This window comes from Vanessa cardui, chromosome 13 (assembly GCF_905220365.1).
Source record: "Vanessa cardui chromosome 13, ilVanCard2.1, whole genome shotgun sequence".
In the NCBI taxonomy this organism is placed as follows: Eukaryota; Metazoa; Arthropoda; class Insecta; order Lepidoptera; family Nymphalidae; genus Vanessa; species Vanessa cardui.
This window is the reverse complement of record NC_061135.1, coordinates 4,290,557-4,307,189: the sequence shown is the minus strand read 5'-3', so window position 1 is coordinate 4,307,189 and position 16,633 is coordinate 4,290,557. Positions and strand designations below refer to the sequence as shown.

The 16,633-nt window shown below is 29.9% G+C and overlaps 2 protein-coding genes across 2 annotated transcripts in view; one reads left to right on the top strand and one right to left on the bottom strand.

The window, feature by feature from the left end:
• Positions 1–2,573, bottom strand: part of LOC124534802 (tumor necrosis factor alpha-induced protein 8-like protein) — a 55,995-nt gene extending 53,422 nt beyond the window's left edge. The window contains exon 1 of the mRNA XM_047110821.1: positions 2,211–2,573. The gene's annotated coding sequence lies outside the window, so the exon portion shown is untranslated. The remainder of the gene's footprint in view (positions 1–2,210) is intronic.
• Positions 2,574–3,226: 653 nt separating this feature from the next.
• Positions 3,227–16,633, top strand: part of LOC124534663 (OTU domain-containing protein 7B-like) — a 29,389-nt gene continuing 15,982 nt past the window's right edge. Inside the window, exons 1-2 of the mRNA XM_047110639.1 lie at positions 3,227–3,402; positions 15,569–15,619. Of these exons, the coding sequence (XP_046966595.1) occupies positions 15,577–15,619 (43 nt within the window). The 5' untranslated portion in view covers positions 3,227–3,402; positions 15,569–15,576. The remainder of the gene's footprint in view (positions 3,403–15,568; positions 15,620–16,633) is intronic.

Genomic DNA, 16,633 nt, shown 5'->3' with positions numbered 1-16,633 from the left:
GGATTTTGATGAGGTTTTTTTAATAGAAAGATTGATTCACAATTGACAATATTGTAAAGAATCAAGGACAATTCTGTAGTATATTTAGTATCAGAATTGCACCCGTGCGAAGTCGGAGCAGGTCGCTAGTAGGTAATAAAACCGAACTTCATAGCAAAGCAATAAATAAGAAAAGGTTTTTTCTCAATTCCTAACTGAAAAAACTACTTAACCTAAATAATGTTATACTCATTTGTTACTCGTTAAACTTATACCCGAAGATGAGAAATAAGACGACTGTAGGAGAATCGCTGATGCTGAAAGCCGCCAGTTCCAAATACGACCCAGATCGATGAATCCTCGTCAGCAGAATTCGTAATTAATTATATATTAATATTAATCATTCAATATATGAACTTAACATGTTCATTATTGTCTCAAATTAGAGTAAGTTTAGTTTAATTAATTATGAAATCTTTATTTTTTTTTTTTTTTGAGTCTATAGCTGTAGAAAACGTAAGACCTTTCGGAAAAGGTCGTCGATAATATTATTATGTGTGTAGCTGCGCTTCGCAGTTTCATTAATAACATAATGTCATTGTAAGTTGCATATTAATTTTCAACTAACCCCGTTCCGTTTCTTGAAACTCGTCTTCCTTAGAACAACCACAATGCAACACGAGACTTGTGTTTATTATTGTTGTTACTAAAGGTTATTATTGTACTGGCAGGAATATGCTTTGCATAGATATTACTTTGTTTTTTATTTACTTGATTGAGAGAAGGCAAAGATATAGGATATAAAAAGCCTACCGCGGATTTTAAATAAATCAACTAAAAAAAAATTCTAACTTCGCAATTTTTGTTCAATAATTTTCATCAGTATTTTTGTAGTGTGGCAAAATAAGGCATCCGTTTTTCGTATGTAAAATTTAATGTATGCGTGTGTCAATAAACTATTGAACAATTTCAAGACGGCAAGAAATCATGCAATTTCCTTTTTAAATAAGTATGTCGTATTAAGAATTTAAAAAAAAAGAAAACTTGTATCTAAGTATTTAGAAATTGAACAGTACTACAGATGTACCAATTCCTAATATAAATGAATAAAAAAGCGCTTAACTCCATAGGTAACATAAACTATTTCATAAAATCTTTACTTTTTTTAAACTAACATGACATCAAAGAGATGCTTGAATGCGAAAGGGTTGACAAGATATCTGTAGTAAGCAATGCTGTGACATTTCATTCATATTGGTACGCCAAGCAATTGATACATTACGAACGCTATAGACCTCGAATTATATTCTGAATATCAGCTGTAATCTATGTGACGTGTATTTCATAGAGAAATTATAATGATGTTCATGAAACTTACGGTAACCAAGGCTGCGTCCTTGGAGCTGTAAGGTGTGTCGAAAGAATAAATCGATTTACATTTGTACGCATTATTTTTTTTTGAAAGTCATATTATAATATTCATGGATTATCTTTTTTGTTAGTAAGTATATAATAATAATAATAAGCCTTTAATAAATATGTTTTATAGCTCTATGATATTGCTTTTTATTAAAGATAAAAAAATAACATAATTAAAATAATTGTAAAATACAGATTTAGTAAGTATTTATATAAGTATATATTTGTTGTTATTACTGAATCGATTATTTATATATACAGATAATTGATCACCTACATTACATTAAGGTTTATATCTTTTATAAGGCCTGTGTATAGACAAATCAATATAATTAAATATAAAAATTCGTAGTAAGTATTGGGTATCGTATTTACTTAATAAATTTACAGAATATAAAAAAAAATTGGTATGGCGCGTACATGTTCCATTTTTAAATTTTGTCTCTCTGATATAAATTCAAAAGTATGACCAAGCAGAACTTATTCTTGTTAAGACTATCGCCAATTAACTTTAATTAAGCATACTTAGAACATTTAGTAAGCGCGCGAACACGTGATGCAATTAGACCTTGTCTCTATAATATACATATATAATTATACGCCAAATACCTTATACATACCTTTTTTTTTAAAAAATACATAAATATTTTTAGTCTTTACAAGGTCTTTTTTTTTAATTTATAATTAAACGTATAAAATAAATTGTCGATTAAATAATTAGTGGAATAAAATGAGACAATTTTCGTATAATATTTTCACAAATAATAAAGATATATTTGTTAAAATATAAATAGAAGAATTTATATACATACATGTGCTGGAGACATGGCATTCATTCAGAACACACTGGTAGATTATCCAGGATTCCAGTTCAATCATCGTGGATGCTGTCATTTTCCGACAATTAACAAATAACACTTCAGTCAATAAATAGGAAATACTAATTGTATCTTTTTAATTTCACTATTGCCTTTCACTTAACATCAATATTTAATTAAAACAATCCGTACGTCTTTAATTTTAATTCAATATTATTAAACAGTAAATAGTCCGTCAACATACGAAACGTACTCAATGTTTTGATACCGCCCACGTCCAAAGCTTAAGCTTAATATATAAAGATGATACAATTAAGCTATCCTCTCGGCTACTAGTGTAGTTCTACGCTACTAGCCCCAGCCGGAATCGGAAATTATAATTAGAGTTGCCATAACTTAGAATTACAATTTACCACATATTCGAAGTCATGAATATTTAAATTAATCATAATAGAAAAAAAACATGTAACATTTAACAGGGCAGCAGTTTTATTAAAAAATAGAAGGAGGCTAAATAAAATAAAGTATTTTATTAAAATAAATATTTAAAAAATATTAAATTATCTACTTTATACAAAATGTCTATTTTATATGTATATGAGTTGTATGATGATTATCCAGTTATTTTTTTAATATTGTCTAGCTTTCCAATTTCCGAAACTATACCAGATTTTTAGTACCATTATATGAAAAGGTAAATATGCAAATCTATCAATCAGTAACATGTGCAAATTTTAGAAAACTGACAACATTATTTTCCATAGAGCAATGCTAGTATAGAATACGTTGACATGTTTTATCGAATATCGATAAAAACGCTAAAAAAAAGTAAACTTGTAATCAAACTTCGTTTTTATCGAGTATTTTAAAACTTATTTGTTTGTAGGCTTTTATTAAATTAATAACATATTCTTTAACAGAAATCACAAATATTTTCTTTTTGATTATTTATATCGACAACATGCAACGTTAATCAGTTGTCATTTCCAAAATGACAGTTGTGTCTTATTTGTCTATGGCATTTCACAAGTGCTTCGCGCAGTAGAAAGTGCTCTATTTGTAAATATTGTTATATTGTAAATATTAGAAGAAAATAGTATTTATACAGGAAATCTTTGTTTTTAATATTTATTAAAGTGTTTTATGGATAAAACTCGTCGGTTGAGACAAGTTTAAGCCCATACAGGTGAGTTAGTTTTTGTTACGCATAATATTTATAACACCTGCTTGGTTTTTCTTTTCATGATAAAATAAAATAAGGAAGCCATACATTATTTTGTTACTATCAAAAGATACGAAACGAAGCTATCTTTTTAAGCCTATTATGAAATAAATAGTGAAATTTAACTCTGTTCCGTGTAACCTTGAGGCAAAGAGTGTCATCGTTAAAAACGGCAGCTGTGCTTTACAATTTACATATGTTTTTGAATGCAAGGTGTGTACTTTGTTGTACTGCAACATTATATTTCGTACAGAAAATATTTTAAACATCATCATGAGCTAAAAATATATTTCCATTAAAATTAAAATTGATGAAAAGAAAAAAACTTAAAAACTATAATTGGATTCGGAAATTGATAATGGAGAACAGTATTCGGGAAACCAATAATTATTGTTTTAGCAAAAAAAAAATACCTTACATAAATCTATAATTTTTGCAGCTCTTTTATCAATAAACAACATAACAGTTGAACTTAAAGTTATACTTATTTGTTTTTATTAAATTCATTTTTTTTTTCTTTAATAATGTAATTGTAATGCTTTGTTGTTCATTGTCTAAGTACAATCAACAATAAGTGTCAGTTTGAAATATAATCAAATATATAAATATATTATCAAGTCAATTATTATTGTAATTGTTCACTTGCTAAATATCAATCTTTAAATCTAATTAATTCCTTTGACACATTGATATATTATTCAAGGATTGACTAAAAAAGGTCTTTTAAAGTAAAGGTCAATGTAACTTTTCTGTTTCTTTAATTAATAAACTATCAATACATATTTTATACACTACAAAATTAATATATCATTGAGATGCTTGCTTTTTTTAAAAATTGTAACCATTATAGCCACTGCAAAAGTACCGGAAATATATAATTTTACTGATAATAGATTTAGAATATAACAAATGAATTTGTTATCAATTAGAGATTAAAACCATAATAAATATTACAAGATATGTTAGGTGTACAGAGATATTAATGTAGGATAAAACCTTTTTGATATTTTTTATTCACAGTATTTATATATTTCGCTAAAAGTCAAATACATTGTCAGATAATAAAATAGTTTTATAAACCTTTCTCTTTATTTTATTATATTATACATATATTTATAACTGCGGACAGATATTTTTTATGCCAGAATGCAGTACGTTTTTGAGAAGGTTTTAGTATAATTTTTTTTTTGTTTATGTATTTTTGAGTTGTCCTTTTCAACCAGCTTTAAATAAAACTATTAGTGTTACATGCATGAATTTCAAGTATTTTTTTAAAATATACATAGGATTTTTTTATTAATCATATTTTAGTACTGGCTGATATCATACCAATGATGTAAGATGATACTTTGTTGTTTTAAGTTTTATTATTGAAATAACAGATTATTTATTTGTCATTAGATGTGTCATTGGCACTTCTGTCTATCTTCTAATCTTTCTGATAAAACAGACCTATTTTGGCAGTATTTGCCATGTTTTCTATTGCGAGAGGCACTAACTGTTATTCTCAGAATAAGGATAGCATTTTTCTGGCTAAGACTGAAAAGCGGTAGTCATTCTATTTTGACTGCTATCATCAAGGATTATATGTAATCCTTTCATTTCTGTGTAGGGTACACAGAAATGCAGTGTGAGTATTTGTATGTACATTGTAGTTCACTGAATTTCTTGGTTTCTGTATTAAATTTTTTTATATGTCCAAATAACAAATTTTGTAAAGGTTCTAGTCAAATGTTAATTCAATGAATAAATATATTATACAATACTGATAAAAATTATGTTATGAACATTATGCAATATGTATACTGAAATAATTATGTAAATGTATTTAATCAATAAACAGCAATATTTTGAAAAGTTTCGATATGTTCAAAGGTGTTTGAGTTCAAATACATTTTTTATTAAGGTATATGAGGTTTGTTAATTGTTAATGTTGATTGATATATAGACTAAACACACACATACAGTTAAGCCAGAACACTAGTTTTCTGTTATGGAAAACAATATTTCATTTTTCCACTTCACTGCTATTGAGATATATCAAAAATATATATCCGAATATCTGTTAAAATTTTCAAGTATCTGATGTATTTCTCCAGAGTCTATAAGCATTCAGGCAAATGAAAACTCAGTAGTCTATGACCTTTGGTTAAGTTCCTCACATTCTCTTCATATCTATATACCAAACCAGTATAACTAGACCGCAATTGAAAATTTGTAACAATTCTCAAACAATTAGATGTTAATATCTATGTATCACTGATAACAACTCTCCTCATATAATAGTTGTGACGACAAGCATTCTTATCAGTCACTCTGGTCAGGGCAGGGAGTTTATTAGTCACAGATATTCATTTAGAACAAGGTGTTATCTGATAACAGTATTATTTTTATTTGTCTATTTACTGAACCAAATAAAATGACGTAAATAATAAATTAAATCACAATAAGCATTTTTTGCACTGATTCTACAATAAAGCATTCGAATAAGTCATTACCAAAACTAATTTGATATAATAGTGAATGGTAGTTAACAAAGGCCACAATCCGAGAACATATTGTTAATAGGCACGCTTTTTAACAGCACGAATACTCCATAAAAAGATTCGAAGTTCGAACCAAAGCCAGTTTGGTTCGAACTTCGAATCTTTTTAAAGACAGTTCCAATAAGGTACGCTATTGGATAGGTAACTGCATATTGTTATGATCCATTCCTTATGAAATCGAGACGCTGGTTTACCTTTTATTTTATAATGTAATATATATCATTGGTGCCTATAATTACACTCGCTCACTCAACCTTCAGGGCCATAAAAGCGGTGCGAAGTTGCATCGCCAAAATGGGCGGCTGTCGTATCGCACGAAATTTACGAAGTGCCACGTTTGATGACCATTTATTTCTTTAAACACATGAATTATGTTTATTTCGTGTCTTTAATATAGCAGCGCTTGACATAGATTTGTTTATGGTTTGAATAGACAGACACAACGGTTTCGAGGAAAGTAATTGCCTGTAACTCATAAGTCCAGAATATTCTGTTATATTATACTTTAATTTAATAATATTTCTTTTTTTAAGAGACAGAGGTTCAAAAGGTAGTATTAAAAAAAAAAAACCAAGATCCACGATTTGGAATACAGTAATGTAAATTACATTGATTAGTAGATAAAATAAATAATAGATCAGGGAAATAGGAACAATGTTAACTGTTAATTCAATTTTCTATCCTAACTTAATCGCCGTTTAAAACATTTGTATATTGTACGTATTCTTACAATGGCCTACATAGCCGATATATGATAGTCACCTTAATCCACACACAATAGGTTTGTTTTCATTGACCCATCAATATTTTTATTATAATTTAATTAATTGTATTAACTAACATGACTTTGTATTTATTAAATGTTGAAAAAGAGTAACTACTGAGTTTTTTACCGGTTCTTCTCGGTAGAATCTATTTTCCGAAGCGGTGGTAGCTTCACTTAATTGTTAATTGACGATTCAAAAGTGCTCGTAAAGCCGACTTGAATAAAGATTTTTTTGATTTTGATTTTTCAATACCATCTCATTTCATTCTCGCACAGCTCTAAGCAAATATCCAAAAATCTTTTATTTGCCTAGAGAAACAACCTTGACATATTATTAAGACTATTAAGACTAAATTAATAAATAAATCATTATATATCTAATAATATATAATCATAATAAATCATTAATAATAATATTATTAAGACTAAATTAATAAATAAATCATACTATTCATTAAAAGAGTACTTTTTAGAAAGAAACGCCTGGAGTTAGGCTCGGGTTCCATCATAGGACGCTAATTACTGTCAATAACAGCATTGTAAATGTGTTTATTTGAAAAGAGCAACTATGCGAGTTTCTTGCCGTTTCTTCTCGCTAGAAGCTGCTTTCCGAAACGGTGGTAGTATTTGATTATTGACGATTCAAAAACGCTTCATTATGAAGTTTACTTGAATAAAATTGATTTGATTTGATTTGATTTGATTTGACAGAGAGTTTACATTTTAAAAAATATGGGGTATTTTTCAATGTCAACCAGGCATAGTCACAAGTAATATTATTTTTGCTACATCGTTGCTGCTTTCCATAACACGACCGTAACCAATCGAAGTTCATTGTAACAATTATATGATATCAACGCACTTTCTCTTACTATACGACGAGCATACGCGATGTGATTATGTCTTGCCAAATAGATATTAAATTTTGAGCGATATCGTACGAATTTAATAAATTCAATACATTGAAGTTTAAAATAATTTTCCGAAAAATGACGTGGTATCGTTTAAAACAATAGTAAAAAAAGTGTCCTAAACTTAAGCTCAACTCAAATTCCTTTATTCAATATAGAAGCATTACACTTAATAGATGGTCAAATTAAACACTACCACCAGTTCGGAAAAAGAAACCCTGAAAGAAATTGTTTTTTGTCAAATCCTATACGGTAAGCCTTTATTTATGTACCTTTCATATAAACATCAAAAATGTTAAAAAAAAATTAAATAATTTTTTTGTCTTATTATGATGCCGATTTCTACACTTTTTTTAATTAATTTTACAGAAGTTAAAATATTTCTATCTTCACGCTAACTCGTTGATTAACGACATAATTAACATACCTATATAATGGTACATAATATCTACAATCTACATTCCGAATCGGTTGTAGTTTTTAATATAATATTGTACATAATTATAAGGACGATTCAAAAGTATTTGAAAGAATAATGTATTTTTAAGGTATTTTTGATGTTGCATATTCTTTTAAGATTTTAAGTAAAACATTTATGTATTTCGTAATGTATGCGTAAAAACCATAGTAAAATATTTTTTGCAAGGCGATAAAATTGTAAATATAGCAAAAAGTATTATGAATCACCATTATTGGCCTGCTAAGCCGTATGTGTCTTATCAGTTCTGTTTTAGTATGTTGCGTGTTTATAAACAGCTATTGGTTTATTTGAAACATACCTAGCATTATTTTAATAACATTATCACAATATTACGCAAACGTTTTGAAACGAATAATTATAAAAAAAGAAATATTCCCGTTTTTCGTGACGATCTAAAATCAAATTCAGAACAAAAATATTTGTACTATGAATATATAAAGCCAGATTAAATTAGAATTTAATTAAAATATCTAATACAGGTAGCAACGATATAATTAGATGTCAATAAATAAATATTGGACAACATCGCATACATTACTCTGATCCCAATGTAAGTAGCTAAAACTTGTGTTATGGGAAATCAGAAGTAACGACGGTACCACAAACTACCAGACGCAAGACAACATAGAAAACGAATGAACTTTTTCAAGATCGACTCGGTCGAGAATCGAACTGATCCGGTTATCAGTTCGATTCCCGAACACACATTGTTCGACCACGGTCGTTATGATAGATATCTATATAATCGTCAGATTCTTTGTCAATTTCTTAACACCGGAAAACGAAACCGAACATTTCGCAATTAAATAAAACAAAGAAAATCACAGCAATGAACGGACTTCCTTTTCAATTATCCTTTATTTTGCCTACGACTAGTCGGCGGCCACATCGCCTCGCCGCCGTATTAGTCGCGGACGTTCTTCCGGTTTCTCAGCGTGTCTCGATTTCGCTTCTCAATTAATGTCATTTTTTATTTTTATACCCTTTAGAATTAATAAAATATATTATTTTCAATAAATTTGGTGCTTTGTTTACTGTTCATGACATACTATTAGATTTTTTTTTAAATTTTTATTAATACAACGTCACGTCTTATTATGCATTCGATTTTTAAATAATTTTAAATATTTTCTTAAAAAGTAAAGTAGTAGTAGCCTGTTTATTTCCCACTGCTGAGCTAAGGCCTCCTCTTCCATTAAGGAGCGGGTTGGAACATATTCCACCAAACTGTTGCGGGTTGGTGGAATGCACATGTGGGAGAATTTCGATTAAATTAGACACATGCAGGTTTCCTCGCGATGTTTTCCTTCACCGCCGAGCACGAGATGAATTATAAACACAAATTAAGCACATATAAATAGTGGTGCTTGCCTGGGCTTGAACCCGAAATCATCGGTTAAGATGCACGCGTTCTAACCACTGGACCATCTGAGCTTAAAATCATTTATAAAAATTATTCATGAATGTTTCTTAGTATTTTAAACATTAGTATTAGGTTGGGGAAAATGTCTTTTCGCATATAGTATGTATGAACTTGTAATAAAATCTCTTTGGCTATACCATTTGTATCTGGCTGGTTTTGGTATCATATTTGGTAAATTGATGCCATTTTTCAAAAAGTGGAGCAAGATCAGCATATTAGTAGTTACGATGTAGCTGAAGAACTGGCGATTGACCACAAAACGGTTTTGACTCATTTGAATAAAGCTGGGTACACAAAAAAGCTCGATAAATGGGTGCCTCATGAACTCACTGAAAAAAACCTAATGAACCGTGTACTCATTTGTGATTCTTTATTACGACGTAATGAAACCGAATCATTTTTGAAGAAGCTGATAACTGGTGATGAAAAGTGGATCACATACGACAAGAACGTGCGAAAAAGATCGTGGTCAAAGGCAGGTCAAGCTTCACAGACTGTGGCAAAACCCGAATTAACTCGCAACAAGGTAATGCTGTGTGTATGGTGGGATTGGAAGGGCATCATTCAGAACTGTATTGCGAACAATTGATGAGATTGAAGCAAGAAATTGAGAGAAAGCGGCCAGAATTGATCAACAGAAGGGGTGTGGTTTTTCACCATGACAACGATAGACCTCACACATCTTTAGCCACTTAACAAAAATTACGAGAGTTTGGCTGGGAGGTATTAATGCATCCGCCGTATAGTCCTGACCTTGCACCTTCAGATTTTCATCTGTTTCGGTCTCTGCAGAATACCTTAGGCAGTGTCAGGTTAACATCACGAAAGGACTGCCAAAACCACTTGTCGCAGTTTTTCGATCAGAAGCCCCAAAATTTTTACAGCAATGGGATCATGTCACTACCAACAAGATGGCAAAAAGTTATGGAACAAAATAGCACCTACATACTTTAGTCAAATGTAAATAAACTATAAAAAAAACTTTTTGAATTTTCATATAAAATACGAAGAAACTTTTTCCCCAACCTATTATTAATATTATGATAGCTTCATCTCATTAGTACTTATTTATTTGATAGTTGAGAATTGAAATTCGTAATTTATTCCTCTTATAGTATAAAGTACTTAAGAAAAAAATCTATTCTTCATTCGAAATCGGCTTTGTTTGATCACAACTCAATAATAAGGCTTCACGAGACAGCTCAGCTGCTCTGCTCAATAGACACGATATTGACATGGAAGATTCTAATTCCGTCCTTGTCCCAAATACCTGTTTGAGGGCGATTAATAGTCAGACGGAACACATTGAATTTGCAGCGAAGTTTTAATCCAATTTTGTAATACTATTATGCCATTTGTGCCTGACTCTAGAGTCAGGAGGCAGGGGAGCCGTTAATTTTATTATTATTCGTTTTCATTATTTGTTTTTGCGTAAATAAACAAACAAACTGAACAAACAACTAATTTTTTTTTATAGATTATTTTCGTGTATCTGACTTCCTTTATAAAATGTATTATCATTTTTATCCGTATGTATAAAAATCGAAATAACCAGCAATATATGCCTCCTATAGTAGTACTAGTAGGTATATATGTTATTGAACTACTGCTGTTAAGGCTTTTTTGTACGTGGGTACCACCTCATTCATCATAGGTATGGGTCATATAGGCATCATATAGGTGAGACTATTAAACTTCCAAGTCAATCATAGTAATTATTACATAAAACGTATTCTTAGGTGATTCATTGGTAGTTTAAGGAATGATATACAAAATATATCGTATCACTTTTTAAGTTCAACATTACGTTGCTTAACATAGTGTATAATATGATTAACTGCTATTCTAGTATAATAAAATCCCTTTAAGTACAAAATACTTACGAGACTTACGAGTATTTGGTAACATACCTTTGTTCAAGCCTGTCTTAGTAGGTATCACCCACTCATCACCATATATTCTACCGGCAAAACGCAATAATCTATGTTATTGTAGGTACTACTACATGCACAGGATATTGTATGTTAGTTGTCTTGTTACCATTTCAGTAACAAGGTTGATAGGCGCATTGGTTACGTAACAAATGGTTAAAATTTACGGCAGTGGCAACCACTTACAATAAGGTGACTTATTTGGCCTTCCTCCAATACATGCCATAAATATTTTTGAAAAAAGAACTCTTTTACCGGTTTTTTTTTGCGGAAAATTATGCTCCTGTTTAAAATGTATGTCCTCAACAATTATATTCAATTTGTTTATTAAAATTGTGCAATAGCGTAGCCTTATTTATTGTAGAACTTAAAGTTGATAAACAAATTTCGAAACTCCATCTAGATATCTCATTTAAGCTTGACACAGAAAAGCATTAGTTTGAGCGTGTTTTAACAACTTTTGGTATTCTGTATAATGATGTCCTCAGAGAGTCCACGTTTAATATAGCGAAATGTACACGTTTCGTGGAATATTTGATGTTATAAAGTATTTTGATAACGTAATTATAGAGATACAGTTTTGTTTATCTATGTTTTTAATATGATAATTATTAACATTAAGTAATGAAATATATACAAATGTCAACTAAAATAGTATTTGTATGAATCTTGACCGCGTGGAATGGTGGCAAGAATGATAGTAGCATTTCACCGTTGAATCGTAATTCCGATCCTCTGGGATAAAAATGAACCAGCCCTCCTGTCACCAGAGGAGGCAATAAAGCTAGCTGTTATACTTTTAATGAAGCTTTTTGCACCACTACTCCAAGGGCCAAGTGTTTCGACATCTAATGAGACAAAAAAGTAATTTGACATAAATATTTTTTTAATTTTGACAGCTAGGTAGAATGCCATCTGATGCTAAATGCTAACAAAGTAAAAGTGTAGAATGCAAGTGGAAATAAATGTTCAACGGAATGCTGACCTTGGTTGGAAATCATGATGTTACCCCATGTACCTGTTATTACAGCCAATAATGTTAAGTATTGTATGAGATAGACTACATTTGAGACTCAAATGTATGACAAAACACCAGGTAAAAAAAAGATTAAAACTTTTCAGTAAATTATTGTCTAATAGGATCTGCGTATGTACTTACCGAAAACAACTGTATATTATTTTTTGTGTGTTTTAAATTTGTTTTATTCTTCGCCACAAAATATGCGAATAAGGAAAATATCGTAAGGTCACGTATTAACGTCCAACAATCCGCAAAGAATCTAATCTCTTTTCGACAATTAGGTATGTGTACTACTTACCCAAATTCGTATGAGTAAACACATACCACAATTATATTATATACTATATATGTATTTAATATAAAAGGTTGTTTTGTAAAAATAAAACTCTTGTATCTTTTGCAATGATACGCGTCAATATTAATTTAAACATCCAACAAATAAAAAGCAATAAATTGTTTACTCAACTTCAGGGAGACTATAGGCATAGTAAGATCTCTTTGTTTTATTATCCAAATTTCAGGGTTAGAGTGAGTCGTTCGATATCAACATTCATTAGTTTAGAATTTGTACCCTTAAATGAGTTTAAACAATGATATACCTCGAATCATTCAGCCGAGATGAAATATTGTTTTCAGAGATAAATGTCTTATTATGATTTACCTATATAAATGCTAATGTTATTATTTTACAAGCTCTTATATAAATATGATATGTGACTGTATAATATGGACCTTTCAGTTGAAATTTTTGCTGTAATCGGTTCCAAGTTATGTCAAATGGATAATTCATTTTTTCATTGTATATAATATAAATTCGATTTTATTTTATACAGTAATCGATGTTTCAATACCATAGGATAGCTAAATTCTTCTCAGCTTCCTTGCTGACAACTATTTTGTGTTGGTAACAAACATACACACGAACAAACATACTAACTGACTGCTGGTATTAATAATTAATACTAAAAAATGAAATTTAACAAAAACAGAGAAAAGGGTTTTTTGTTTTTATTCCTTCTCTTTTTTAATTTAAATTAGATTTTTATAATTGTATACACAACGTACTGATAACATTTGTAAATCTCGAATTTTGAACACGTTATTTTAAAACGTAGTTATATAAGCATGTCTGTATAAATATATAATGAATTAATTAACAACTATTCCGGTTTATTATTTTAAGACTAGTGACGCTGTGGAGGCGACTGGCAAATTCATAAAAAAAATATGTAGGTTAAACAGATAGCGTTAACGGTTTAAAACGCACACAATACACGTATTTATTTATAAACACTAGACACGGTTTCGAATTTCCGCCCACAATATAAAACGTTTCCTTTGTAGTTAGCATTTGTTCACGCCCAGACGCTGTGATGCAGGCCTTATAAGGTTTCGTTAAGACCTCACGTAACATAACACACTTTTAACCGACTTCTAGGTTCTGCGTTACCTTATACGACAACTACGCAACGACTCAGCTACTCAATCATATTGCTTTTGTGGCTGTGTCGCCATACTCGTCTAGAGTGTATTTTTGAGGATGGATATTATTTAAGACGAGCGTTGACAGCTTAATAAAGTTACATAGTACGCCTTATTAAGTGCTAATCCAAGTCCTACCAGGCAATGATATGGATCTGCTGTCATTTTTTATTCATTATTTAGACACAAATGTATATATAATTTTTTTTTTTCAAAATTAAATTGATTGATTATTTTGCGCATGTATGTTAGCGCGTAAAAAATATGTAAACGCTCACGATGGTAAAATTTGATAATAAATCTTACATATCTAACGATAAAATAATAAATTAATATAGTTTAAAAACTTAACGAAACAAAAAATTAATTTAAGGTAACCCTAACTTTCACAGTAAAGTAGTGCTAACGACCCCGTAAATATCCAACGTAAAAATTCATAACCACGAACGATGAAAATTTCCACAACAGCGCTTTTAATATTCAAATCTTTCTACACTGTTAAAATATTGTCATTAAAATTTAAAACAACCACGATACAATGAGCTTCCGCTCTACTAACGAAGATTCAAAGGACCGAAACTGATACTAAATCTGAGAGGTCAATGTAACTGGTTGCTCTGCCGTCTTATTATTAGACTTGCCACGCTATTTTAAACTTTGTGTAGGTGTATTATGTGTCATCGTTGCATGCGTGTTTATTTCTTAATTTTCATGTACCATTTTGGCAACGATCGCTGTAAACATTATTAGGGCCAAAAATTTTGTGATATCTTTTGGAAAGTTATTTAAAATAATACGATAGGATCCTTTGGTTATATACACTTCGCTTAACAGAATTAAATTTTCACAATTATTTATACTATATACTTTATACGTCTTCTAGTTTAGATATATTATACTATTATATATCTAAACTAGAAGACGTCCACGATTTCCAGCTTCAAACATTACAACAAATACTTTAGTTAAAAGTTAATATTATATATTAAATAATGTATGTATAATATTTCCAACAATAAAAGCGTAAAGAAGCTGTCTCTATGTATAATATTTTTAGAATGATTGTCGAAGCGTCTTCACTCGGGTTTTAGAGTTGCCTGTCAGGTATTAAACATAAAGAGTAGTAAAATCTCATCAAATTCGATTTCACCGAAAATGCAACAGATAGACAGATACTTTCGCATTTAGACAATATAACTTATATTTGTTGCTACATCTAAAGTGTTCTATCTAGATCAAAAGATAAATAAACTTCTTTTAGTGATTATGCGAAGGTTAAAGAATATAAATCCAAAATTACTTATAATTTTACTATGTATTAGGAATATTTTACAATTTACGTATGTTTTTCAAACGAAAAGTATATTTAAGTCTCGAAAATGTTTTACGTGATGTTTGGCGATAAAAGGCGCAAATTACATCGTTACCCCTTGGGTGCCATTATTTTCGTTTCCAAGTAGCACGGTCGGGACAAATATAAAGAATGGTTATAGTCGTAACTCGTAACAAAGAATAGGTTTCTATTTATTTTTACGTTGTTTTTTTTTAATTTTATTTCTATTGTTTCAGGGTTCATCATGGTGATGGAAGCCAATCCTATTGGTGACAATCACACAGATGGTAAACTATATTTTTTATTTTTTTATTAATAATCATTAAATTTATTTAATACATTATTTTGTGTTTTCGAAAAAGTAACTTTATAAGTAAATTGGTTTTGTGTTAGGTTTTAAAATTTAAATTTCGAATATAATTTTTTAATGTTATTTTTTTAAAAGTGGGTAGGTGTATACTCTGACAATATATTATTTTCAATATTCAGAAAGTTGAAGGAGAATGCATAACAATGAAATCATGCCAGTACAAGCGGACATACATAAATAATTGTGTTATAAACATTTAATCTAAATAGAAAATTAACCTAGATTAATCTGGTAACGTATGGAGGCCGAAATTTGCTGCCAACCTTCGAACATTCATTAGCATCCACTCACTCGGAATGTTCAAATCCGAACGCGTTCATATTATACTTATTTGTGTTTTAAATACGAAACGTAATAACTTAATCCTTACATGATTAATTTTCACTTTATTAGCTATTAACGCGGTTCATTAAATTTATTTTAAAAACATGATTATTCTTAACCAAACATGTCAAGGATTCTTACATAAATAACATGTAGGTAAGTTATAAATCACTACATAGTATAAAATAAAGTCGCTTTCTCTGTCTCTTTATCCCTATGTATGCTTAAATCTTTAATACTACGCAACGGCTTTTGATGCGTTTATTTTAATAGATAGAATGATTCGAGAGGGAGGTTTTTGTACATAATACAGGGAGAAATAGGAAAGAAATACTGATAATTTTAGAAGTATCTAATGTAATGTCGTTAATAAAAAAAGTTCTGTAGTATATTTAGTGTCAGTATTGCACCCGTGCGAAGCTGGGACGAGTCGCTAGTATTATATATTACATAGCTAAGTTAAATAGCTTGTATGAAATTGGTAGCGTTACATGCATTTGGGCCACTTAATTTTACGGGGTCACTACGCCACATAGATTGATGTTTAAAGAATTATTTATACCTCCAATGTACATCCAACCTTGGGACTAATTTGTTATGTCAGTTG